Source organism: Falco rusticolus, chromosome 9, assembly GCF_015220075.1.
Source record: "Falco rusticolus isolate bFalRus1 chromosome 9, bFalRus1.pri, whole genome shotgun sequence".
NCBI lineage: Eukaryota > Metazoa > Chordata > Aves > Falconiformes > Falconidae > Falco > Falco rusticolus.
In genome coordinates, this window is record NC_051195.1 from 29,870,027 (window position 1) to 29,894,856 (window position 24,830).

At 39.7% G+C, this 24,830-nt stretch overlaps 1 protein-coding gene across 5 annotated transcripts in view; it reads right to left on the bottom strand.

Annotated features, from left to right (window-relative positions):
• SLF2 (SMC5-SMC6 complex localization factor 2) overlaps nt 1–24,298 on the bottom strand; it is a 30,382-nt gene extending 6,084 nt beyond the window's left edge. For 4 of the 5 annotated variants that reach the window (XM_037399287.1, XM_037399285.1, XM_037399286.1 and 1 more), the window contains exons 1-17: nt 24,035–24,298; nt 19,107–19,150; nt 17,949–18,652; nt 16,896–16,953; nt 14,539–15,686; nt 11,638–11,720; nt 10,610–10,723; nt 10,170–10,337; nt 8,297–8,399; nt 6,722–6,797; nt 5,657–5,798; nt 5,097–5,205; nt 3,873–4,049; nt 3,209–3,306; nt 2,433–2,520; nt 1,810–1,932; nt 931–1,008 (exon numbers count right to left, since the gene is read on the bottom strand). In XM_037399287.1, coding sequence (XP_037255184.1) covers nt 931–1,008; nt 1,810–1,932; nt 2,433–2,520; nt 3,209–3,306; nt 3,873–4,049; nt 5,097–5,205; nt 5,657–5,798; nt 6,722–6,797; nt 8,297–8,399; nt 10,170–10,337; nt 10,610–10,723; nt 11,638–11,720; nt 14,539–15,686; nt 16,896–16,953; nt 17,949–18,652; nt 19,107–19,150; nt 24,035–24,144 — 3,423 coding nt within the window. In that variant the 5' untranslated portion in view covers nt 24,145–24,298. The remainder of the gene's footprint in view (nt 1–930; nt 1,009–1,809; nt 1,933–2,432; nt 2,521–3,208; nt 3,307–3,872; nt 4,050–5,096; nt 5,206–5,656; nt 5,799–6,721; nt 6,798–8,296; nt 8,400–10,169; nt 10,338–10,609; nt 10,724–11,637; nt 11,721–14,538; nt 15,687–16,895; nt 16,954–17,948; nt 18,653–19,106; nt 19,151–24,034) is intronic. The other variant, XM_037399288.1, reaches the window with a different exon arrangement.
• Nucleotides 24,299–24,830: the final 532 nt, after the last annotated feature.

The following is a 24,830-nucleotide window of genomic DNA, read 5'->3' on the forward strand; positions in this document are numbered from 1 at the left end:
CCCCTCTTGCCACTTGATGGCTAACAGGTCAGTGAATAATAGACTCTTTCTTCATTAAGAAATACAGGGACATTAAAAAACGTACATAGAAAAGATCAAGTTCTCCACCAATATTCAGGAAGGCAGTTGTAAAAATCAAATCTCAAAAGATCATCACAATGGAGTTATTTTCTTCGCTATTCTGTTTCATAGTATGCTCTATGATTGTCTTTTTGCATTGAGTAGGAAACTGAGACACTTATGCCACAAAATGTAACCAAGCATTACTGTTTTAACTCTCTCAGACAGTTCACATGACAGATTTCTTAAAAGCCAAGAGTGAATCCACAGGGTAGAAGGTGTATACAAACACCTTGCAGCAAGCAACTCACAGCAAATGACCACAGATACCTGCGTGGGATTACTGAAAAGCTAAGCTAAGCAGAAGGTACTACTTAACAGATGTTCACATCACATGGCACAGAGAACAGAAGAAAGGCCATCCAAGCTTTCATTTGCTGCACAGCTGTACTCCAGCACAGAAAACTGTGATGTGTTTGAACATACTTTACTGGATATTTTCAAAGTAGTTTTCTTCTAGACTGAAAAATTTCAACTCCAGAAGTTCACAGGTTCATTGGATTTCTTAGAATTTCTGTGTTGAGTTAATCTGCAGTTACTTTCTGAGAAAGATTAACAAAATAAATGCTTGTTGATCCATAGCCTCATGTTTTGAGGTCGTTTCATTTGCAGAAATGCAGGAGGTTTCTTTCTCTGCAGGAAATACAGAGAAAGCTCTTCTGCATTTACTCCACCGCAGAACAAAGTTTCCCCCAGTGCTACTATCCACTGGTGACCTTCTATCACATGATAGCTCTTACCAAAATAGACCAAGTGCGCATGATAAATAGTCTTTTAAAACCCAAAGATCTACCCACTGAAGTTACTTACCCTTTGATTAGAATTTACAACATCAAAGAAACTAGCTTCACTGACTAGATGAAGGAGGATGTAGATTAGGTAGTATGCCTGGAGAGAAATCAAAAGAACTTTAGTAGTCAAAGCACAATCATAACACTTCATACACAGATACAATACTATCTTTGCTTTCTGGAATGATACCTCCAATAGCCAGATCACTGGACAAGGATGTCTACCCATCTGCCTAAACAACTAATTTGAAACAGTACATTCATATATTAGAGACATTTTGAAACTTTTAAGTTACTCAAGTAACCTACGAAGCCTTATGTATTTTAATTACTGAAAATTAAATTTGGTAGTTTGCTTTATTTTCCTATCATCTACATCCAGATCAAAGTACTTGCTAGGAGGCTCCATGACAGACTCAAATAACCACCGAACCAATATTCAATTTTTAGATGGATGGAAATACTAAATCTTTCTAATACTTTTCTATGAGAAAAGATTCATAAAAGATTCATAAATGTCTTTCTGAAGCCTGCAGGTGAAGGTCTGGCTCAGCATCAGTTTCCATTGATTACATCAGAAGTGAGGGAGGATGGTCCTCTGATTACAGAAGACAGGAACTCAAGACATCAACGTGACTTAACCATTCAGAAAATCTATTTCCCTGTTCGTAAAACAGCCTAATACAGCTTCCTCTGTCACATGCTGCTTCTTTCCTTCCTCCATGACTACAATTAAAATTAAACATGAGTAATATTTTAATTATACAGATGCACAGCGAAATATGTACAGTTCCATGTACAGAACCCTCCCCAGTTAACAGAAATTAAAAGAAATATTCTCAAAATGTTAGGAGATGCATAAAAATACAAATGCAAAAGAGCACTATGAGCTATATACCTCCTGTTCTAGTTCCGTATGAAGGTGGTCTTCACTGGCATTCTGCTGCTCCAGTCCTTCTCTCATCTTCTTTAGTAAATTAGAAGGTTTCATGTACACCAGAAACTGATGCAGAAGAGACATCTATAGATACAAACATTAATAAATTGGTCTGGTTTACTGGCAACTGAAAATTGGAAGCTGAGTGCCATTACAATATTATTTGCCCACTAAGACAAGAATATAAAAAGGGATTTTTAATTGAACTGCAAGTTTTCATGCTTTGGGTAATTTTTGACTATTCACAAACTGAAGTCTTTGTACATTGCCTCAGGAAAAGATCAGCCCTATGAAAACAGAGTGACTCTATGTGAACACAAAAGGAAGATTGAAAAAAGAAGCGTAGACCTCTTTCCAGTGTCAAAAATGAATGGTTAGACACAAAAACAATACTGTACTTACAAGCTGCAGAACGTGCAGGTTACACATGTGCAAATATACTTCAAACACTAATCTAAACCAAAACCTACCAACTGGTCATTTTGCAAGGTTCTCAAAAATAGGCTTACAGTATTAAAACAAACAATAATACGTAAGTTTTCTAAACTTTCAAATTATACACACACAACACATACGTGCAGTACCTGCTTGTCACTGTCATCAGGTATTTCTATGTGCTTTTTATGAAGAAGCTTTGAAATGATCACTAGGCTAAGACGTCTTCTTACTTCCCTGAAAAACAATTAAAAAAATTTCTTTCCCAGAGAATTTCTTAAATCCAGTTTCTATAAAGTATATGAGGTATTCATGGCTTCCCTAGACATAAACTTGCCTGCAACTATTAAACTGGATTTTCTGAATGTAGGTGCTATTAAACTAGTAAAGAGGCTAGTAAAATGTAAGTACCCTTATCTCATTGCAGCTTTTCTTCTGTACAAGTATACACTGCTACAGGCTTGCCTCCCACCCTGAAATTGAGGACCCAATACACTCTCCTCACTCAAATACATAACAATTTAGCCATTTCAAAGACACAGAACTTGCAACAGACTGACACTTAAAAAAGCAGCCATGAATCGCCCAAAGAAAATTTAGGGTTTGGTCATTCAGACAAGAATTCAGAGTACATGATGGGTGTCAGAAACTGAAGTCATTAAGTCTTTACTATAGGGTACCAGGAAGTCTGCAGCCCAGAAAGCCACACATAAAATGTAAAACAATCCTTTTACGCAGCACAGGTGATCAAGTAGCTATATATACACACACCAAGATCTGCATATACATCTGTAACATATAAGAACCCACACACACCCTTTTTTTTTTTTTTTAAGGCATGTAATATATATTGCATTTATCAGACCCGAGCTTATACAAATAAATCAGCTGTTAATGATGCTACATATTTCTGATGTTGTATTACCGTCCACACACTATCCAGCTAGGCACCAGCTGAACTAGCCATAGGAGATTATGGTGATGACTGGAGAGTTCACTCACTGCCAGGCACAGCTCAGGCATCTTTAAAAGAACAACAATTGTGATGCTGAAGAACAGATATGGTGGGCATTTGTTTTATTTGCAAAGAAGTACACATCTACTCTCTAGAAACATACACAGCATAAATGTTAAAAGAAACTGATCTAATAAGAAACGATGTGCATAAAGATATTTCTGCATTCCACCGGTAGTTAAGTCTGCTAAATACCATTTTACAGTAGAATAGTTGAGATCAGATTGCTTTTAATGACATTTTATCAGTTTAGTGCAATCATTTCTTCATATTTTCAGAGCGCCATATTAAACATACAGCTATTTTAGTAAATATAAGGTTAAGTTCAATACCACAGTCCCCTTGCAGAAGAGGACAGGAAAGCATAATGTCACGCAACAAAACCCTCTCAGTATACCCAACCCACCTCCTAAATCTCACACAAATCCAAAAGCTCTCAATTTGTTCATATTAGATTTTCAACCAGTATTTTTCTGATACATCAAGAAAAAATTAAAACTTCAAAACAGAACTTTCTTGAAAAGTCAGTTGCAGTTTCATGAACCTAGTACATGGTAATTAATTAGGAAGTTACCTTTGTATCCCAGTCTTTTATACTTATCAGAAGCTTTATGAAAAGGCACTGAAAATCTATCAAAGGAATTCGCTTTAACTGTTTCTCCAAGCTTATTTTAAATAGCAAGAGAAGCAGCAGCAATATTTCTTGATCAGTATATCCACCTTGAATTACTGTTGTACAGAAACCTAGAAACTTCAAAAGAAATAAAAAGCATTAAAACCTGAAATTCGTTTAGCTTGAAGTGTGATGAGAACTTGTTTTCCACCCTCACATCAAAATGTACCTCAAATGATATATAGTTCTTGCAACACTTGTAATGTTTCCCCACCTCCCAGTAGCTGTGCTTTTTTTTCTTTTTTTTTTTTTTTTTAATATATATATGTATAAATGAGAACATAAATGAATCAAAGGATGTGTATTCTGCCTCTAGTGGAGATGCTCTGAATGCTTACTTGTGAACTAAGTGATTTTATAGTTTAAAATCTCTGAAGAAACGATGCTAGGATGATTCAAGTACTTCTAGAAGGAACTGGGAAATCAGTTATAGTCAGTATTTTTCCCATACAGCCTTTATTCACAGAGAACTAGCCTGTGAAGTGTGATCAGCACCCATTCACCCTATGGTCTCACGGGACACAGTGCATGCATCTTAACAGCTCACTTCACAGAACAGTCACAGCTGCACCTGCCCTCCTTGAGCTCCCACCTCATTCACCCAGTGCGGCACAGGGACCGACTGCACATCGAGAGCTGCACTAACACACTGAGGCAGAAAAAAAAAAAAACCACCCAACATCAACCGCCCTTCCCCTTCCCACTGCTAGTCACAGCTAGAAAAGGGAGGCAGCAGAACTGCGCAGCTGTGAGTGAAGCCAATGGAAGTCAGGAAACTAAAGTTTGCGACAAGCCTGCAATAACCTTTGCTGAATGTGAAGCTGAAACCCCCAGGATAGCACCTACTCACAAAACATGCCCAGGACTACATTCAGACAGCAGGGTTTTTGCAAAAAAAAAAAAAAAAAAACCCAACAAAAAAAAACCCCAAACAAACAAAAAACCAGTCAACAAAAAAACCCAAAACACAAACAAAAAAACCATCAACCCCCCCAATACAATCAAAGCCAAGCAAAAAAACCCCAAACCTCCATAACCAAACCCCCAACAAACCAAACCAAACCAAACCAAAGCATGCACCCCCCCAGATAAAAACCTCTCCCACACTAACTGGAGTTTTCTCACCTTAATGACATTAATTAAATTGTTTTCTGGTAGACTGGAGAAGGCTGGACCAGCAGAGGTTAGGTCTCCTCTTGGCTGTTGTTTACCCACTGTTTCTTGCATCTGACTTCTAATAGAAGAGACACTAATCTAAGCAATAAATCATCAATTTAAAAGCCCATAAAGGCTTATTTGCACCAAACTGAAGGAAAAAAACCCCCCTGCATGTTTCACAGTGCCTTCAAATCAAAACAGTCCTCAGCTGCAGAGCACACATATCTATCTCAACTTGTAAGCAAAATTACTTCTAATTCTGCCCAGCTGTTTAGGCAAGAATTCTTGTAAACCTGCATTAGGAAGGTGCAGGACAAAGGACAATGCTCTGGTTTGCTGAATCCCTACCTGGCAGGCATTGTTTGAAGTTCTGGCTTGCTTACTCAATTATACTGAGCTGAGAATTTAAAGAGTATGGCTTGATGGAAGGCAGGGAAAATAAAGAAGAACCTTCTGATTCTATATTCTGAACACAGGGCTTGCTTTCACAGGATCTAAGCAATAAATATCAAAATAAAAACACTTACAAAATATCACGCTCGTTAAAGTTGGGCTGAAGATGCTGCAATGGAAAGAGAGATCGAAACGCAACACCCATATTGACAAAAACTGTTGACACATCAGCTAACGAAGGAATCCATGGTTTAGACTGTTCATCACTGATGGAAGCTACAAGTAAAAGACATGGAATGGATTAGTTTTAAATTTAGTTTTTAGCATTAGTTCCTTTTAAGGGTAATAAATAAGCTCTGCACTCTGCGTCAGTTCTACCACCTTGAACTGTTCATTCAGAACCAAGCCTAATGCCAGCAAAGCACAAAATAAAGGAGGCTACATTCCCTCTCATAACAGCTCACAGTCTGGTTTCAAACGAGATTCAAAATATGGCATACAATTTGGATAGACTTGAGCAAGTACTTCAAGAGAACTACATTACTTTAATGATGCTAACTGGCAGGCTTAAATGAATTACTGACTTCGGATGGATCTGAATCAAGTGATGACATGGAGAATGAAGGAACTCATACTGGAGAAGTACTGGAGAGTATAGATGAAGGAAGGCAAAATACATAAGGCATGAGCAGGACTGTGGATTGAAGCAGATCCTTGGAAGTGTTTTTGTGCAGGTGTATGAGTCTTTTTGCTTTTGCCATTTATCTGGAAAGCAAACCATGCAGTGCTACACACTGGGTATGATGAGGTGAAAAACATCTTGTAGTCCTTAAGCTATGAAATTAATGTCTGTGTCTTCCAAAGTGAAAGATGCAAAGGACAGTAAACTTTTGAGCAGACTGGGCTCCTCTTCAGGTCAATTCTGTTTGTGAAATAACATAAGTGAATTTAAAAGGCTCTGTACAGATGCACTGCTTTGCAAATACATGCCAGGACCATATCCTGTGGTAGAGCTTGCACACACTCAGTGAAGACCAACTCCTATTATTTGTGCATTACGTAACTGAAGAGCCTAAATTCATGCCAGAATAACAGAACAGAGCCAAAGCCTTTTACTTCTTCCCCAATACCCTTCTATACTTAACAGAAGGGAAATGCCTTCATTCAAGTGGTCAGTTTTCCATCCTTCAAATACTTACCATTTTTTAGTGTTATCTCCATCAGTCTGTCTAAAATCTGGGTGGAAACACAATAGTCAGGATGAACAGACATCATCTGTGGAGAGACAAGAAACTACATGTCAAAACACCAAGTTGCATGATGGCATCAATTTTCTTTTAATTAAAAAAAAGAAACCAACTCTGGTAAAATAAAGTAAGAAACAGTAACAGAAAAGAAACCAACTGCAAAGCCTCTAAAGCAAGATACACCAAGGAGAACAGAGTACTGTGAATATTGATCATTTCAAGCAGTGCACAGATACTATGAATACTTTAAAATCAATTATTTGCAATATCATAATGCTGTAACCCCATGTTGAGCCTGTTGGTTCATAAGAGGGTACCAAGGGTTAACAGAATGGAAATATCATATATCCCTTTGGAACTCGTTTGCATCTGTGACCAAATTAAACTCCTTGATGAGGAGCGGGGGCAAAAGAGTTAACGGCAACCTTTTCTGGTGATGGGCAAGTTGAACATATGCAATACTAAACCAAAACAATGAATTCTTAGTTTTTCACAGAACATGACTATGAAGCGCAGTTCAGGTTTCCTCTAGCACTTCGCTAACCCAGCAAAAATCTCCTTTTCTCCCTCAAGTGCTGGAGAGTTTCCTGCTCTGTAAGTGAGCTGAACTGGCTCACACTTCCCTCCTTACTAGAGGAACACCAGGGCTCACAGAGCGGTTGGTGGGAGGCAATGCTTTACTGCCTGGAGGCAAGAACACGGAGGAGCAAAATATTTCCCTTTTGGCAAAAGCAGAAAGCCAGTCCACAGGCCCAGGCTGCAATTTCACAGGCGGACCAGCTTTCTTTTTTGTTTCAGGCATAGTTAGAATGAGGCAAATAGTAATGGAGTGGAGACTGGAGAGGGGCATTTTTTTGTAAGAGAACAATGTAAACTTCCTGGGGATTTATTTAATTCCTGGGGATAATATAAAATTTTGAAATTAAAAAAACCCAACTTTTAAACAAAGAGTCTGAGGGCAAACCAAAGCAATCTAGAAAGCAGGCAGCCACCATATTGTCTTTGAGAATGACTCCAGACTTTTCCTGAGCCACAATGTGTATCGACCTTTTCAAAATTAACATTATGTGATAATACAGCTACCTCTAACGATTTAGAAGGCAATATATGCAGAAATGGTATTTTTGCACTTTTGCATACTGCAGTGTGTACTTTTTTTTTAAAAGGGTGGAAGGAAATAAAATAAACATTTGCTTGTGATTTGGCTCACACTTACAACCTGCAGTCTCTTCTCACCTAGCATGTACCACGCCTTTTTCAAATGCAGTAACATGTATCAAGATGGACAGGGACTGGCAGCTTTGCAGTCAAAGTGTGGATAAAAAGCTATCCCTAGTGTCTCACTCCCAGTGACAATCAAAGTATTTCAGACTGGAGAACAGAAAGAATTTTTTTTTCTTTATTTAGAAGTTGTTAATCTAATGCAACGGATTCACAAAGTTATTCTGTATATTCCTGCCACAACTGGCTTCCAGGAAGAGTATTATACTTGGATGGCGTATAACTGCATGAATAGTATAGTCTTACCTGGAAAAGCCACTTTAGAATTGGTATGGGACACAAGATACAACTGTAAGCAGAACTTAGAAAACCACTAATAGCTAAAGAAAGCTGCTGTGTTACACCAGAACTGTAAGACAAAGATGGGGTGGGGAAAGAGGAGAAAAATTAATTAGTGGTTGAACCAGCATCTTCACAAAAGCCTAAGAACTTCCCCATTCCTCAAACCATCATCAACAGCAACCAAAGATCTAAACATCCAAAAGAGATGTTATTGTTATGCTTTTACGTGTATGAAATACTACAGAAATTAACCCTTTTTTATTTACAACAACTATCTTTTTCTCCAGACCGCCATACTACATAATTTGGAAACATCCATATTATTAGAGAAAACCAGCTTCAAACAAACACTGATTTACACCACTATGCCTGTCTACACAGGATGTTATGCTCAGTGAGATCAGTGAATAAGATTTTTAACTGTCCAATAAATTTACCAACACTTTTAGAAAAACAGAGAAAAATTTTGAAATTTTTGAAATAACCTTTTAAACAAAGAATCCGGGGGCAAACTAAAGCAATTAAAATGAAACAATTTAATCTCATTGTGCAAATTTGTGGGGTGCAAAACGTAGCTGTTGGAAGAACAGAAAATATGTCATTTTTATTACCGATTTATTTTAGCTTTAGTCTTCTTTAGAAAATCAGGTATGTTATAAACAGCTGAATTACTGTTACCTGGTTTCCCACATACCCCTTTAGTCTCCTCTATTCCCAGTATCTGCTAAAACAGGTAGCTCTGCTGAGAGATGTGTCCTAACTTCTCCATATACCCTCTGAGTAAGGAGCTAGGAAGACATCCACATGCTAACTGGGCAGCCAGTACATGCCAGCTGTGCCAACTGGGCAGAATGCATAAGCAATTAAATCGTAATTGCCTTATGCAAGAGATAATTAATTTAATTCTCATTCCTCCAGTCACTGATTTACAAGATACTTTTGAAGCTTATAACCTTGTGATCTTCATAACATGTTAACAGAGTGGCCTGAAACCAAAGGACATATCACAAACACCACTTCCTCAAGAGATAAGGAGCCATCCTCCTCACCTTCACACACACAATAGCACATACACATGTATACAAAATCCTTTAAGATTAAATGAATTCTCTCAGTTTCATTGATGCAAGTTTGCAGTAAAATGCCAACTGAAATAACCAAAATTTTTCAGGATTTTCACTTGTGGTATTAGGCAAGAATTTGCCCAGTTATTTGTAGTCTGACGGCCTCATAAATATGCAATACAAATCCCTATGAGTTACAGAACAGTTGTTTATATACACACAGACACACTGTTAGCTCAGTGACTGAATCTAACAGATGTCAGAAATCCGGACTTTCCACAATCCTCATTAGGTGGAGCCCTAAGTCCCAGGCCAATTCAGGACTGAAACACGCAACAGTCTTTCAGCAGACATAATGCAACATTAGTAGGTCACAAATCATTCACCACAAGGTCCTCTTTCTGTCTTGGAATAGTTAAGCTTTTGTTTCTTCTTTCTCCTAACATTTCACTTCTGCATTTAGCTTCCACAAAGTGGTCAGATTACCAATAACAGGCCAACATAGTAGAAATATGGAAGAGGCCAGAACACCTTTTTTTTTCCCCTTATGTCTCATTTAAGATGTTTTTCAAGAATTACAGAGGAGGAAAGAAGGAAGATTCAATTAAGAATTCATCGTTCTCTAAAGCTAACCTGGCATGAAGAATTCCAGTCTTGCCTACTTAGTAAGACAGAGATCATCTGTATGCAAAGATACTATTTGATCTTAAAAACTGCTAACATTGCAGAAAATCATACAAGTAAACACAACAGAGCAAAGAGGATATTCTTACTTAAGAAGGAGCCTTTCTATAGGATTTTGAGGGATGAAGTGAAAATTCCTCAAGTCAAGGTTATGCTGATTGAAGATTTTCCCAGAGGTTGAAAAATCAAATATATCTTCTCCAGGGGGGTAGTCAGGTATGGCATGAGCTACTACTGAAAATCTCTTTATAATCGCCCTGTAAAATTCAAAATTGCTTTTGTTAATTTAACACTGAGAGGCTATTTGTTGGTTGAGACAGTTATTTTCAGATGATGAACACATCAGCCTGAAGTGAAAGCTGAATTGTTAGAATACAGTAATATTGGAGAAAATCCACTCAACCCCAAAAGACAATAAAAATGGTTCACAGTAAGCGTATTAACAACAATGGATGGAAAGAGAGAGATTAGGAAAAAAGACTAAAAAAAGTTAAGAACGAGATTTAATTGGGTTTGGAGTTGGAAGGACCTGTGTTCTTCTGAGAGATCTTCATCTCCACTGGCATCCTCATGTTCTCCATCCAAAGAATCAGCTTCCTTTCCTTGCATGTCTTCCTGTAACCATCTTTCTAGTTCATCTACCCTGAAATAACAGTAGTGGCAGAACATATCATCACCATTTAGTATTTACAACAGAAGACAACAAAATTTCAGCGTGGAATATGACGCCAGGAGTCAGTAGCCAATTAGCAAGGCAAAAGCATGAGAGATGTTGTGCTGGTGCAAAAAACCAAACATCTTGCAATTCCAAGAAACAAAGTGGATTCCATGAATTTCCAACAGCACAATCAATCACTCGTTCGTCAGCAACAAACACACTCCACCAACTTCTGACATATTTTTTTGTAATTGCACAAAACTTTCAATCTTATGTTTGATTTTTTAAAAACTTTGTTTTAGATTTCATACTAGTATTTTATTTGTTAAATGGTAGTAGTTATAAGAGTTGTTCACTACTCCATAGTCAGTCAGCCCATAGTTACTAGGGTCAAATGCTTTAAAACACTTAAATGACACAAACATACCCACCGCCACCACTTGTCACTTTCTGCCCAAAAGATCCCTCGCAAGAACACTCATTAGTTCTGTTCACTGAACTGTGTGTAAGTACTCAGATACCAACAGGCTACACAAACTTTGGAAACCAAAACTGAGCTACAAATGCCTTTGAAGAAACTAGCACAGTCAGCCCACATAATGGTACTGTTTCATGCTGGACCGGCAGCTGCTAGCTGGCTCAGTGACCTATAACGAAGGCATGAGTGAATTTAGTCTGGCTTTTGAGGGGCAGACAGATGTATCACAAATCGCCCATTACCACTTGGAAGGAGTTTGTCATTCAGCTTTTACAGTTAAGCTGCACTTGTAGGTCCTGTCAGATGTATGTTGGTGGCATGAGCAGGCAAAGCACAGCTTGCTGCTACCCAAACTCCATCAGTAAACTTAAGCTTCTGCAACTCCATCCCAAATCTTTCAAAGCAGCTTTTAGAAACAAACCTTTTTGATTCTTCTTTCTCCTTCAAGAGATGTTCCAAGCTGTTCACATATGACACCTGGCTAACAACAGAAGGCTTGGAAAGCTGTAAATGAAATAGTATGAAATTTTAAAAAATACCACAAGCTATCAATTTGTTCAGTATTAGACAATGAATATAATCAAAATACAAACTTCAAATTTTAATGATGTTTTACCCAAAGTTAAAAACTCAAAGGAGATCCTGAAAAACAGGGCAATTAACAGTTTAGGTTTCTCAGTCCTTTGACAATTTTGTATAACGGTCAACAATCTCTTGGTGATTAATTTAGAAATAACTGCTTCACGATGGATCTGAACAGCAAAGCAAGTCTCTGCTTCTCTCCCTGGGGCTGACCTCCAGCTAACCTTCACAAAGAGCATTAGCATTAGAATTATTCTACCTCACAGCTTTTTATTACCATCCAAGGGATTCTCGTGCATGAGACAAGAAATTCCAAGAATGATTTAGTACTTCTTTGTTACTTTCAGGAGTCCCTAGAGGGCAAAGCACCACTATTTGCTAAATCACCTCCAAAATCATCAGACAAAACAAAGCTTCCAAAAAAAATCCTAATATAAACCCAAATTAAGAAGCTAATAAATAGAATTAAAACCCAAACAACTCACAAAGAAAGTCTTATCTGCTAGAAAATTAGTTTATTTTTCAGTAGCCAGCATTTTATTCAGCTACAAGCAGACAACACAGCTTTGAAATCATTTATGGCCATGATTCAGTTCTTTAGACAAGCAGTGCCCTTCTGACATGCCTTCTTAAACTGCAAACCTCTTACAAGTGACAAAGCTTCCTCCTATGACCTCCTTTGTTTTAAGAGAACACAATTCAGTAAGAGCATACCCTCTCACTGGGCATTTTCTATCACCCAAAGGTAAGAGAAGTTAGTTTAAGAATTTAGTATTCACCTGCTAATAAAACACCCAGTTAATACAGCATTAGTTTTTGGTAATCAGATGTAGCTTTCAAATGTAACAATCAGCACATCTTTGTCTGGGAAATCCTGTGGGAAAGCTGAAGACCTCTTACCTTAATTTATATCTGTTTTATATCTCTAAAATGACTGTTGAACAACTGAGGAATCAAGACTTTATAGCAATGTGCACATACACGTATGTACTTTCTTACAAGACAGGAGAAGAATGCTAGCATATGCAAAACACAGTCATGGAAATTTTGGTTCAGTTCTTAACTGTTTTATTTGGCCATTGATTATGCGGAAACAAGACAGGCCAAATGTTCTGGTCACACACATGTTCCACAAACATTTGATCTAGGCTGCATCTGTTTGCCAGTTTTAACCATTAATTACATAGACATGTTGGTTAAGATTGTGGAATACGTATGTAACCACAGAAGTCTGATCTATAACGTGTCTGCATAATGAATCATAAGGACAGATAAAATAATTATGGCTGTTCAACATCTGCCTACGGAGACAGTAACTCAGTCAACAAATGAACTGTTTCAGGGATTTTTAAATAGAGGAGAGGAGGATGAGAGTATTTATATGGGTATTCTCCTATTTGTTTTCTGCTGTAGAAAACAGCAGTGGGCTGACCCCAGCCAACAGCTAAGCACCACACAGCTTGTTCATTCCCCACCCAGTGGTGGGGGGGAGTGAATAAGAAGAGCAAAAGCAAGAAACCTCATGGGTCAAGATAAAGAGAGTGTAATAAGCTAAGAAAGAGGCGGTAAGGGGGAAAAGAAAAAAAGCGATGCAAAGGCAATCACTCAGAACCTCCCACAAGTAGAAGGATGCCCAGACAGACGCCAAGTAATGGCTACATGCCAGACTCACTCCCCCTGCTTGGTCATGACACTATGTTGCATGGAATATACCCCTTTGGTTATCTACAGCTGTTCAAGCTCTGTTCCCCCAGCTTTTGTTCACTCTGGCCTACTCGCTGCAGGGGCAGAACAGGAAGAGAAAGCCTTGACACTGTGCAAGTACTGCTCCCAATGGCCAGCAGACTACTCTCTTATCGACACTGCTATTGTCCAAAACACACACCACCATACAGCTGTTATGAAGAAACCAAACCCCAACCCAGCCAGACTCAGCACAACAATCTTTTTATTCAAATGCAGGCATTTCCAACCTTTGTCAGGAATGCCACATTAGTCCTTACTGCAGGACTTTCCTAAATAAACACTATATCACAATAAAACTTCAAAATTACTATACTTATTTGACAAGCTCTCGTTGAACAAATAGGCTAACTTAAAAACACACATCAATTCATCACAATATTCTGTAAACTGGGATTTAAACACTTCATCTATCCTTTGTGAACAGAAGCAATTCAGTTTTTTGAAATCCTTTCTAAAATACTTTCAATTTCCATGAAATTCAGCATCAAAGAAAACATCACAGATCGAGAACTTGTACAGATTTCGGACAATCACAGACTGTGACAAGGATATATGACTGGTCTAACATACAGATGTCTCAACATCTAGGTTAATTTCCTCTAGTTACCCTCAACTCAAAAATATTACCTGATCAGGAAAATGAAAACATTAGACCCCACACATCTTTTAAATGTAACCTCCTGCCTTTTTCTTTAGGGGAGGGCAGAGGAGGGCAAAACCGGAATTCCTAAAAGCCACTGAAGAGCCTGTGGCTAATGCAAGCCAGCTGCACAAACCATCTTTCAAACACTCCAAGGACAAGCACAGTAAGCAGCACACCCTTTCTCTGACTACCTTGCACTGTACAGCATAGGACTCTTCAGATGAGTATCCAGTTTTGCAGGCAAGTAACTCTTCAGTTTTCATGCATTATAAATAATTTTTTAAATCATATAAAAAATACAACATAACAAAGCTGATGCAATACTTTTTTTGGGTTTTTTTAGCCACTTACATGAAGATTCAGTAATGGATTCACGGTGTCCTGAGAAGAGCTGTCAACACAAAATTCTTCCGTTCCTGTCTGTGGCTTGGGACTTGAAGAGAGAATTTGTTGCAGTGACACGAATGCTACTTCTTCATCATCATCTACATCAGCTAGACTGCATTCCAAACTGTCATCTTCACTATCAAAGCTGATTATTGATCTTGCATTCAGCTTGGAGTTGTTTGTACAGGTGCTTCGAGCCTTTACCTCTCCTGACAGTCGTGAGGACATATGGCCGCTGTCCATACACCCTTCTTTAAAAGGCAACAAATGCGGAACACTTTCACCAGTCTCTTCTGAGAGTACAAGCTTCCTAGAGCCTTCCACTAAACAAGAATCAGAAGCATCTTCTGAAGTCGTGTATTTTGTTTTCAAAAAACTTTTTCTGGACTGAATATTGTAAGCTTTATTACATGCATGTCTTTCTGGTATTTTCCCATCTTGCTCTTTCTTAGCATCCAATACCTGAGAGAAGCTAGCATTCTGGAGATGAGATTTCACACCTTTTGTTTGTGTTAAGTGGTGGAGAGAAGGCAACACAGTACTTATTTCCTGAGAAAAAGGAAGGGACTTTTCCAAGAAACAGTATGAGTTAGCCACCTGCAATTGATTCTCTTTGGTATCCACAACAGAAGTCTGGTTATTTTTACCAGGAGTGCGTACAGAATATGAAGATGACAAGCCTACAGCGGAGCAATTATTTTTCTCATTTTCATCACTTGAATTGAGGTATTCCTCTGGAAAAGTAGAGTCACGTCTAGGTAGAGCAGCAGCCTCCTTTATTTGCAGAACATCACCACAAGTAGACTTTAAAATACTTTTTACAAAGTCAGACTTCTTATTTTTGCATTTTGCAGATGATCTACTAAAAGCAGGGTCATTCAAACCTGATACTTTAGATTGATTTGAACTGTGTGTATCCATACTTACGGTAGCATGTCTTTTTTTCCCAGGAAAGTCTATTTGTTTGGATTGCCCAAAACACATCTTAGATCTAAGGCAGTGTGAAGGAATAGATTGCCTCTTCTGCCTACCAGCGGCCATCTCAGATGATGTTCTCAGTGCATTTGAAGACCCCTGATGTTTTGAAACCTGCTTTGGCTGAGAGGTGTCATCTATGAAGTGTTTAAGAAAAAAGCACACCACTGTTGTCATGTTTAAAAGAAACCCTAACTTTTATATTTAAGTCAACTATGACAGAAATTTTTATCAGAAACTACAATACTTCCATTCTGCTTGAACAAAGTGAACCACAACTAAGATTTAGCTGATACTGCGCTGTTATCATTGTAACTAACTTAGAAATTAAATCCTTTGCTTTAAAGCAGCTCAGTAGCCACCATAAAACACTTTTCCTATACACTAGAATTAACCAGTCTTTGGAAACAGACAATAGCCCAGTTGAGGTATGGGACTGGAAGAAAATTTCTGTAATTACCAATTATGGTTATAAATAATGAAAGCATGAAAAGTATTTTGAAAATACTGCAGTAATTTTAAGAGTGGTCATAAAAAAAAAATCTGGAATAGAAAGAAATCCATTTTCAGTCTATGGTTCTACGATACCAGTCTGCCCTCCTCACCATGTTTTTCTGCTTCCTGCCTTCAGCTGGCATCAGCACCTGGACACTTCATGGCAAACTACTTCATGGAGCTGATGTGGCTGAGAACTTCCCAACTCAATTTTCAGCCAGATCAGCTCCAAAAAGCACTGGCGAAGTCCCACTGCTAGCACAAGCGGAAAGTGAAGCACAGTGGCAGAGAGTCTGACAGGTTTACACAGCCAGGGACCCACAACATGGGAATACTCTCCTTGGTTTGGGTCATCCCTCTTTTTTTTTTTTTTTTTTAATCATCCCACTGACCTAGCTCAAGCTTCTAGTCGTGTTATATTCAGTTCTACCTACTGCAGAACAAAATTATGTGGTTAAAAAGGACAAAAACCCAAAGAATGGCAGCTAAACTTTAGCGTTCAGTTCAACAAGAAAGTTCTTTTTGGATTAAGCTGAAAGGCAAAATTTCTTAACCACCACAGTGAATGTGGATGTTCCAAAATGCAAGGGAAACCATAAAAATAATCAGGGATTAAGAACTTAAGACAAAGAAACATAATGACATCTAATTAAGTTACAATCTGTAACAATTTTCATTAAAATCCCAAATTACTTTTAAACCTCTTCAAGCTTGCCATATATTAGAAATAACCTTCACTATACAGCAGTAATATTTTTTTGAGAGAAAACAGGAAAACAGCCACTGAAAAGAGACAATAAGTGATGAAACTGATTGTTTAATTAATTCCATATTATAAGTACTGCTTCTACCTGAGGCAGTCTCCCTTGGACAAGAATGTGGTACTTTTCTTAAAGGACGTTCATTTCCCTAAAAATAAAGACGGAGAAAATAAAAAAGTTAATCACATACTTTTTAAAACCAGGTTGTTGATATCTTGAGCAAAGTGCTGAATCCAGACCTAGTTACACACACACACAGAAATATGGTAATATACTTAAATTTCAAGACAAACTTAACACACAGCTGCAAAGATCTCAACAAAAAGACTCTCCGCAATCTGAATTTTACATCTTTTCTTCAGATTAGCTTCCTGTTGTAAATCTCTCCACTTTTAGGGCCATTAGCCACTTGTGCCCCTGGGCTATATGGCAACATAGTCCAGCTGACTTTCCTCAAACAAGTCATTAGGAATTTAAAGTAACAAAATGACAGAAGACACAGACAAGCAAATAGAGGAACAGGTGCTAAGGAGAAAAGGAAACACAAGCTAAACAATCTTTTTTGTTCCATTCATTGCACATTATGGAGGCAAACATAATGATCATCGTTGCAAGTAACCAGCAACCTTTTAAAGGGTTTTCTTGGTTGTACAAAAGTGAATGTAATTCAACCTGTAATGAAATACTACATACTTACTAGGACCACTCCCACCTCTATCTAAATACTGTGGCTTAAATGCGTAAATCTGAACTTCTACTAACTGCAACTTCTAACCAGCAGAAATTTGCCAGGTTGTTCCCTACACCACATTGTAAGAAAACACAAGGTCATAAGACATTTAAGATAAAAATATTCTTTTCTACACAATTTAAAGCTCCATCGCATTTCCACGCTTGCAATCTATCTCAGAATATCTCCCCTGCTTTTAAACCAGGATTTCTCATTTATTGTAAAATAGTTAAGAACCAGATTACCCAAGCATGATCTAAAATTTACAAAGGAATAGCAAAAGAGGATACATTTTTGTTACACCTGAAAAAGCCAGCACCAAGAATTTCATCCTACATTGAAACAGAAAAAAAACCAAAACACATGTGCAACAGGTCATTGATTTCCACCTTTAATGACCCTTTTAAACACACCTGATGTGATACACTTGTTCCTGAGAATGGCTTTACAGGGTGTGGCTTAGATTGTTTCATTATATGTTTCTTCCGCTTCCTTTCTCTGTGGAGAGTTTCCAGTGACAACCTACATTCAGAGTCAGTTGGAGTGCAGGACAATTTCATGGGAAGACCTGGGTTTTGGCAGGGAGATACGTTGTTCACGGTGCCATTATTTCTAGCACAGGCTTTTAGAGTATCAGCTTCTGAAACCCATTTGTCAGAGTCTGAACTACTGTCTTCTAGATCCATACAGTCAGTTTTCTGTTCCCAACTATTTCCACAAGACAATGGTACTCTTGTTACACCCAGACACTTCTTATTTCTTCCTTCTTCAGACTTGATAGTTTTATCCTTTTTGGCTAAGAAACAGTTGTGAGACCCTGCAGTAATAAGGAGTCTTTGAATCACAACTTTTGGGTATAATGAATCCAGTGCTTTGCATGCTCTGTCATCCTCTAAAATGTTTACGCTGTCCTTTTCCTCCTTTACTCTCCGAAAGGCATCTATCACAGAACCTGTGTTTGGTGTTTGGTCTGGCATCTTTTTTCTTCTGACCTTCTTTGAAGAAGATATTTTCTTTTCAAAACGTTCAGTGCATAAAACTGACAGTCCAATTCCTGCATCTTTTACATTTCCTCTGTCTGGTGAACACAGCACAATACTGTCTTTATGGCCAAGGTCTAAGAGAGAAAAATAAAGACCAATTATTCACAACCACAATACTGGACACATGGACACACCCTTAATAGACTGTATTACTTGATATCTTCTCTCTCTCACACACACACTCCAAAATTAATTTACTTAATCATTTAGTTTTGCTAGTGCCATGGCATTTATTTCATATAAAAGAATTGTACAATCTATGCTACAGCTTCAGTGGTTATAAAAATATAGCTTAAGCATGAGACAGTAATTTTAAATATTAATTACATCACTATTTAAATAAATTAATTTTAATATAAAGTTATTTCAGTTAGATTCTTATAAAAAAAAATTAAATGTGTGCATTTTGACATATTTAGTAAGCTATACTCATTATGCTGCTGCTCCAATTTGGAAAGAGATTGGACTATACTTCTGCACACTTATATAATTAAAATTAATTTAAATATCTTCATTTAAAATATTTACCTTGGTTTAAAACTGGTTTGAAGAACTCTGCAGTGGTCTGCTTTCTGAAGGGAAAACATAACTTTATCTTTTCAAATGAACAATACCTAAATGCCCATACAGTAAATATTCATAAAATGCTGTAATTTATTTCTACATATTTTGTTTTAACGTCAGCAGCTCTTATTTCCGATCGCTCACCGATAGATCAAAGAAAGCACTATCATCCTCATTGCCTTCCAGCTTTCACTCTGCTTGGCTAGTGAAGCCAACCAACCTGTCAAGTTTCTTCACTCAAACTGTTTCCCTTATCATCCTAGTAAAGTCTTAACCATCCTTCTAGCTTAAACTATGCTTTTTTAAATGGGACTGACCTCACCTGTATTCAGTATCCCAGATGAGACCTTAACAGTACCTTACGTGAGACTGTTAATAACCTCCCCATCTCCACTATCAACACTTGGAGCTGGTAACTCCTACTGTAAATTTTTTTCCCCCCAAAGTGTTACAGTGGTAAGCAGCTAGCCTTATCATTATCAATACCACAGTGACCAAACTCTCTTCAATGGATTATTAATTGCAGTCAGGTCTAACCACAAAGTTCCACCTGCAAGTTGTAAGGTTCAACTAATCCTGTAACTTTCTTGTTGTTCTCCAGAACTCTTTGTGTACTTCTGCTGCTTTTTTTCACACATTTGGTGCCAGGATGGGATGGTGTCATGGTTTAATCCCAGCCAGCAACTACATACCACACACCCACTCACTCACTCCCCTGCTCCCCTCCAGTGGGATGGGGATGCAAATCGGGGGTGGGGGTAAAACTTGAGGGCTCAGATAAGAACAATGTAATAATTTAATAATAACAACAACAATAATAATAATGCAAAGGAGAGGGAAGAGGAGAGAATAAAATCCAAAGGGAAGGAAAAAAAAAACCAAACCAGTACATAATACAATTGCTTACCACCCGCTGACCAATGCCAGGGCAGTCCCTGAGCAGCGATCGGCAGGCCCTGGCCAACTCTCCCCAGTTTATATACTCAGCATGATGTCCTATGATATGGAATATCTCTTTGGTTAGTTTGGGTCAGCTGTCCTGGCTACATCCCCTCCCAGTTTCTTATGCCACTCCAGTTTTTTCACTGGCAGGAGCTGAGAGATTGAAAAGTCCTTAACTTAGTATAAACATTACTTAGCAACAACTAAAAACATCAGTGTGTTATCAACATTATTCCCCTACTAAATCCAAAATACAGCACTGCATCAGCTACTAAGAAAAAAATTAACTCTATCCCAGCCAAAACTAGGACAGATGCAAATCCTGATCTGCACTATTACCAGACTTCTCAGTAGGAACTTGTACCAGCACTGCCCCTTAACAAAACAGACATCAGTGGCCTCCCTCCGTGCACACACTATGGGCATCTTCTGGCTTCCAACAGAAACAGCAGTCTACAACCATCTTATTTTAACACATACAAAGCTAATTAACAGCTTTAAATAAGAGGTATCTTCTCTGGCAATAATAATTGGGACATAAAAATACCAAGGCATTTCTCTGAGAAAATGCCACTTCTAAAAATGGGCAGATTGTCCGAGTAATATACAACTTGGACATTAAAATACACCAAGAACTATGAACTTGTTATCTTCACCTTCTCCCACATGGCAAGTATGTGGCTTCAAGGCTGTATTTATGCCTGTTTTGGAAGTGCCTCTTCAAGTTCCAACAAGATATTGGAGTGAGAAAGCAGTAATACAGATTTGTTTACAACCTTCTTCTGTCTTCTGTAATCTTTCTGTGCCTTCCAGTGCAAAGCTGTATCATTACTGTCTGCGTAACGGCGATTACAAAGGCAAAACTTACTTATCCCAGTTTCTAAGCCAACATATTCAAGCATCCATACAAGACTGTACTTTCACAGACTCAATAACTATTTCTGAAGTTCAGACCAGAAGAACCCACTGTTCACTTGCTCAAACTAAACTTGGATTTAATTTTGAATGTTTCCATTAGCTTGTTACTTTCACTTTCACATTTTCTGACATGGCTTCTGCATTTTTAGCATCTACACATATAAAAAGCTGTTTATAATGCAGTGACATTTCTTTAATCCGGTTACCGACAAGTAATAATGTATGAGAATACTGTAACTCAGTGAAAAGCCAACTGTGTAAAACTGTCTTTCGGGCTAACAAACAGGGCAGAAAAATTACTTGTCAAGGACTACTTGCCTCCAACCTGTCCCAGCTTAGTTTGACATAGGCCAAAATACATCCATTCTTCCCACACGCAGAAGCAACAGGGTCCCCAAATTTCAGTTCAACAGAAGAATCAAAAGGCTAAATTGTAAGTTTATCTGTTGATGGTTTAGTCTTTCTGCCCTAGACTACCTCTCACTCTTGACACCCTGACCTCACCTTCTCACAGCAAGGCGCTCTCTGCCTTGCATTCCTTCATGCTTGCGACTGCTCTCCCAGCTGCAAAATCATCCCATACCCACAGCTTTCTGCACCGCCTATCTTTTCAAAACCCTTCTATTTTCCTCACTAAGCAACTGTACTTCTTCCTTCCAGGTTGAAGTCCCATCTGCAAACCAACCACTGTTGGCAGTCCAAATCTCATCTTCAGCTACCTCTCAGATTCCCATCTGCACTTGAATCTTGAAGGCAAACCAAAACCAAAGTCTTCTGCTCATGTTCTTCCTTCTTTCCACAGCCTTTCCACAGATTTCAAATGACTGCTTATCTCCCTCCCACACCCACTATCTCATTGTTTTATCTTGTTGCTGTTTTATTCTAAATGCGAGAGCTTTGTAATGAAATTATTGTTTGTTCCATAATTACACAAAGCCTTGCACATAACTGAAAGAACGGAGGCACTGCTGCTAAAAAAGAAAAAAAAAAGCCCTTTTTTTTTCCTCCCTGGAATAAAAGTTTAACTTCAATGGAGAGTGATTTGTCTTACACTATTTATTTTGAAGTGCTTAGCCATTAACATTTTCTACTTCACAGTTGTAATTCTGCTTTTTGGAAGTGCAAGGGATAGGAACTGTCCAACTAAAACAAAAGAATAATTTCTCAAGTGCTGTATCGTATCTCGGACAAGTAAGTGTACTAGAATTTTCAAACAAAAACAAGGGGGGGGGGGGAAAGAAAGCATACCATACAGTACAAGGAGGAACATGAGAAAGTAGTGGGCCTTTCAACCTGCTTATCATACATATTAAAGTACAAAACTCCCATGTGATTGTCCTGTGTGAACAGGATCACAACTGTTCACAAATGAATCAAAGGAGAATTTCCACTATTGTTTTAGTAAGAGGTCAAATAATCATCCCTAAAAGAATGAAGAACTGATGAAGCAACAATAATTACTGGTTTTCACTCTTTTTACACAAAATGTATCTTTGTTGACAAAATATACATTCAGCAAAACATATTTATCACCACTAAAAATTATTCCACCATTTTTTGTGAAATCTCATCTTAACTCAGACACCAGGAAGACTGCTCAAAAATCAAAAAAGGCTAAACCCAGAAATACATCATCTCACTTGACAAAAGAAAAATAGCTACACATCCAGGAGATGCACCTAACAGATCTTCCAGTTCTTTCAAAATTAAGGGCACAACCTGCAACGGAAGAAGGGAGGAAATTCTTTACTTGTTTGAGAAAGAGAAACCCCTGAGTACTTTTTAAAAGTGACTAGTATTTAGTCATACCAGTTGTTATCTCTGACTGGATAAAAACTATACTTTTAAAAATCTATGATGGAAACACTTGTAATAGCTCAAAGAAAGCAAAGCCACGCAACCTAGGAGTAAACTACAAAACGTTACTGCATCTTTGACAAAATGAAGCATCTTGAAAAGCACTGTAAAAATTCAAAACAAACAACAAAACCCAGAACAGAAAGTCACACCTAAAACCTCACTAGGTCTTTTAGATGTCTGCAGCAAAACCAAAACACAAAATAGTTTCACTTTGTGCAAGAAGCAACACAGAAGAGGAACTGAAATTCCACCTTCTTCCTTTCTTTCAAATATCAGTGCTATCAAAAAAGAGGATCCCCTGAAACGAACAAAGTAAGGTGCTGATAATGGCATAAGAAAATTACAACTTGCTTCATACTGCAAGAAACAAAACTTACTTAACTCAGCAGCCCCTACAAAACCTCATTGAGTCTCTGGCAGAATTCAGATTTCTAGTTACTAGACAGGTTCACCATATCTAAACTCTGTCACCAACTGCCACTGCCTCATTGGAGGCTTTGCTCTCCAGCACCGTTAGCAGCACAGTTCACAGCTGGAACAGGCCTGAAAGCTGAACCAGTGACAACTGAAGTTCTCTCTTTAGAGCTGAGCTGCTGAAGCCCGCCTAACTCTACAGGTAGACTTGCTAACAATCAGCGAGACATAAGATGGGAGGACATGTGGGTACACATGGGAAAAACTCATGAATCTGAATGTTCTGCTGAGGGTGCCAGTCAGTACTTAGCTAGACACTTTCTTCAGTTCTTTATATGCCATCAGATTGCCTGGCTATCGCGCCCCTTTCGCCTGAGCCAGCCAACTACCATCAGCGTAGGAAAGCAACGGCCAGCGCCTCAGGGCTGGGACCCCCAGGGGCGCCAGTGCAGGTGCAGCTGGCACCCCGCCGTGCTCCCTGATGCTCTCACACCCCCATCTGCCCGCCGTGCCCAGGGCCGAGAGGCCAGAGCTGGGAACAGCACCGTGAGGCCCCCGCAGCCACCGGCCACCCGCAGAGCGGCCCCCCGACCCGGGCGCGGCGCGGGGCAAGCCACGGCGGGAGCGCCCCTCTGCCCCGGGAGACACAGTGCATGCCGGGAGACGAGGGGCGCCCCGCCGGCCAGCGACGGGACCTGGCAGCGGCCGCAGCCACCTCCCCCGCCCACGTCCGCCCCTCAGCCGCTCCCCGCCGGTACCTGAAGCCCCGGGCTGCTTCTGTAGCTGCGGCCGCCGGCGTAAAATGGCGTCGGGACCTAGTGACGGGCGGGCTCGGCAACGGCACGCCCACGCCGAGCGGCCGGGTCATGACGTGAGTTGCTCGGTTGACCCTGGGCGGCGGCGGAGAACGGAGAGACCGACCGCTGCCGGCACCATAGGACAGGCCGCTGGCCGGAGCGACCCCCGCCCCAGGGGCAGTGGGCAGGAGGCGGTGAAGATAGATTTTATTCTGCTCGGTCACTGATTGGCTGAGCGCCTGAAGGAGTAGCGCTTCCCGTTGGTTCACTGCGGCCAGGGGCGGGACGGGGAGACGGAGCGCGGTTGCGATTGGCTGCGGAGCGAAGAGGCTGCCGGGGCGTCCTCCCGCGCCGGAGGAGGAAGGGCTGTTTGGCGCCTCGCTCCCGCACCACCCACCCCATTCCCGCTCGCTGATTGGCGCGCGCGGAGCGGGCCCCACCCCGGCTCGAGCGCGAGGCGCCGCCCAGTTCCGGCCCCTGGCAGCCGCGGGGTGCCCAGCGCGCGCGGCTGGCAGCCTCCCCGCGGGGCGGCAGGTCCTGCGAGGGAAGGGCCGGGGGCAGCCGCGGAGCTGCAGCCCACGGGCATTGTGCTGCGTCTGTGAGAAGGTCCGGGCTGCACATCCACCCCCGTGGGTGCTTGACAGAGTTGTGGCTGTTGGGGAAGCTAAAAAGCTGGGAAGGGAGTAACTTTTTATGAATTCACCCACGTTGCCACCAAAACGGCATGCAGGTCTGTGCCCTCCCAGCCACAGCCTGC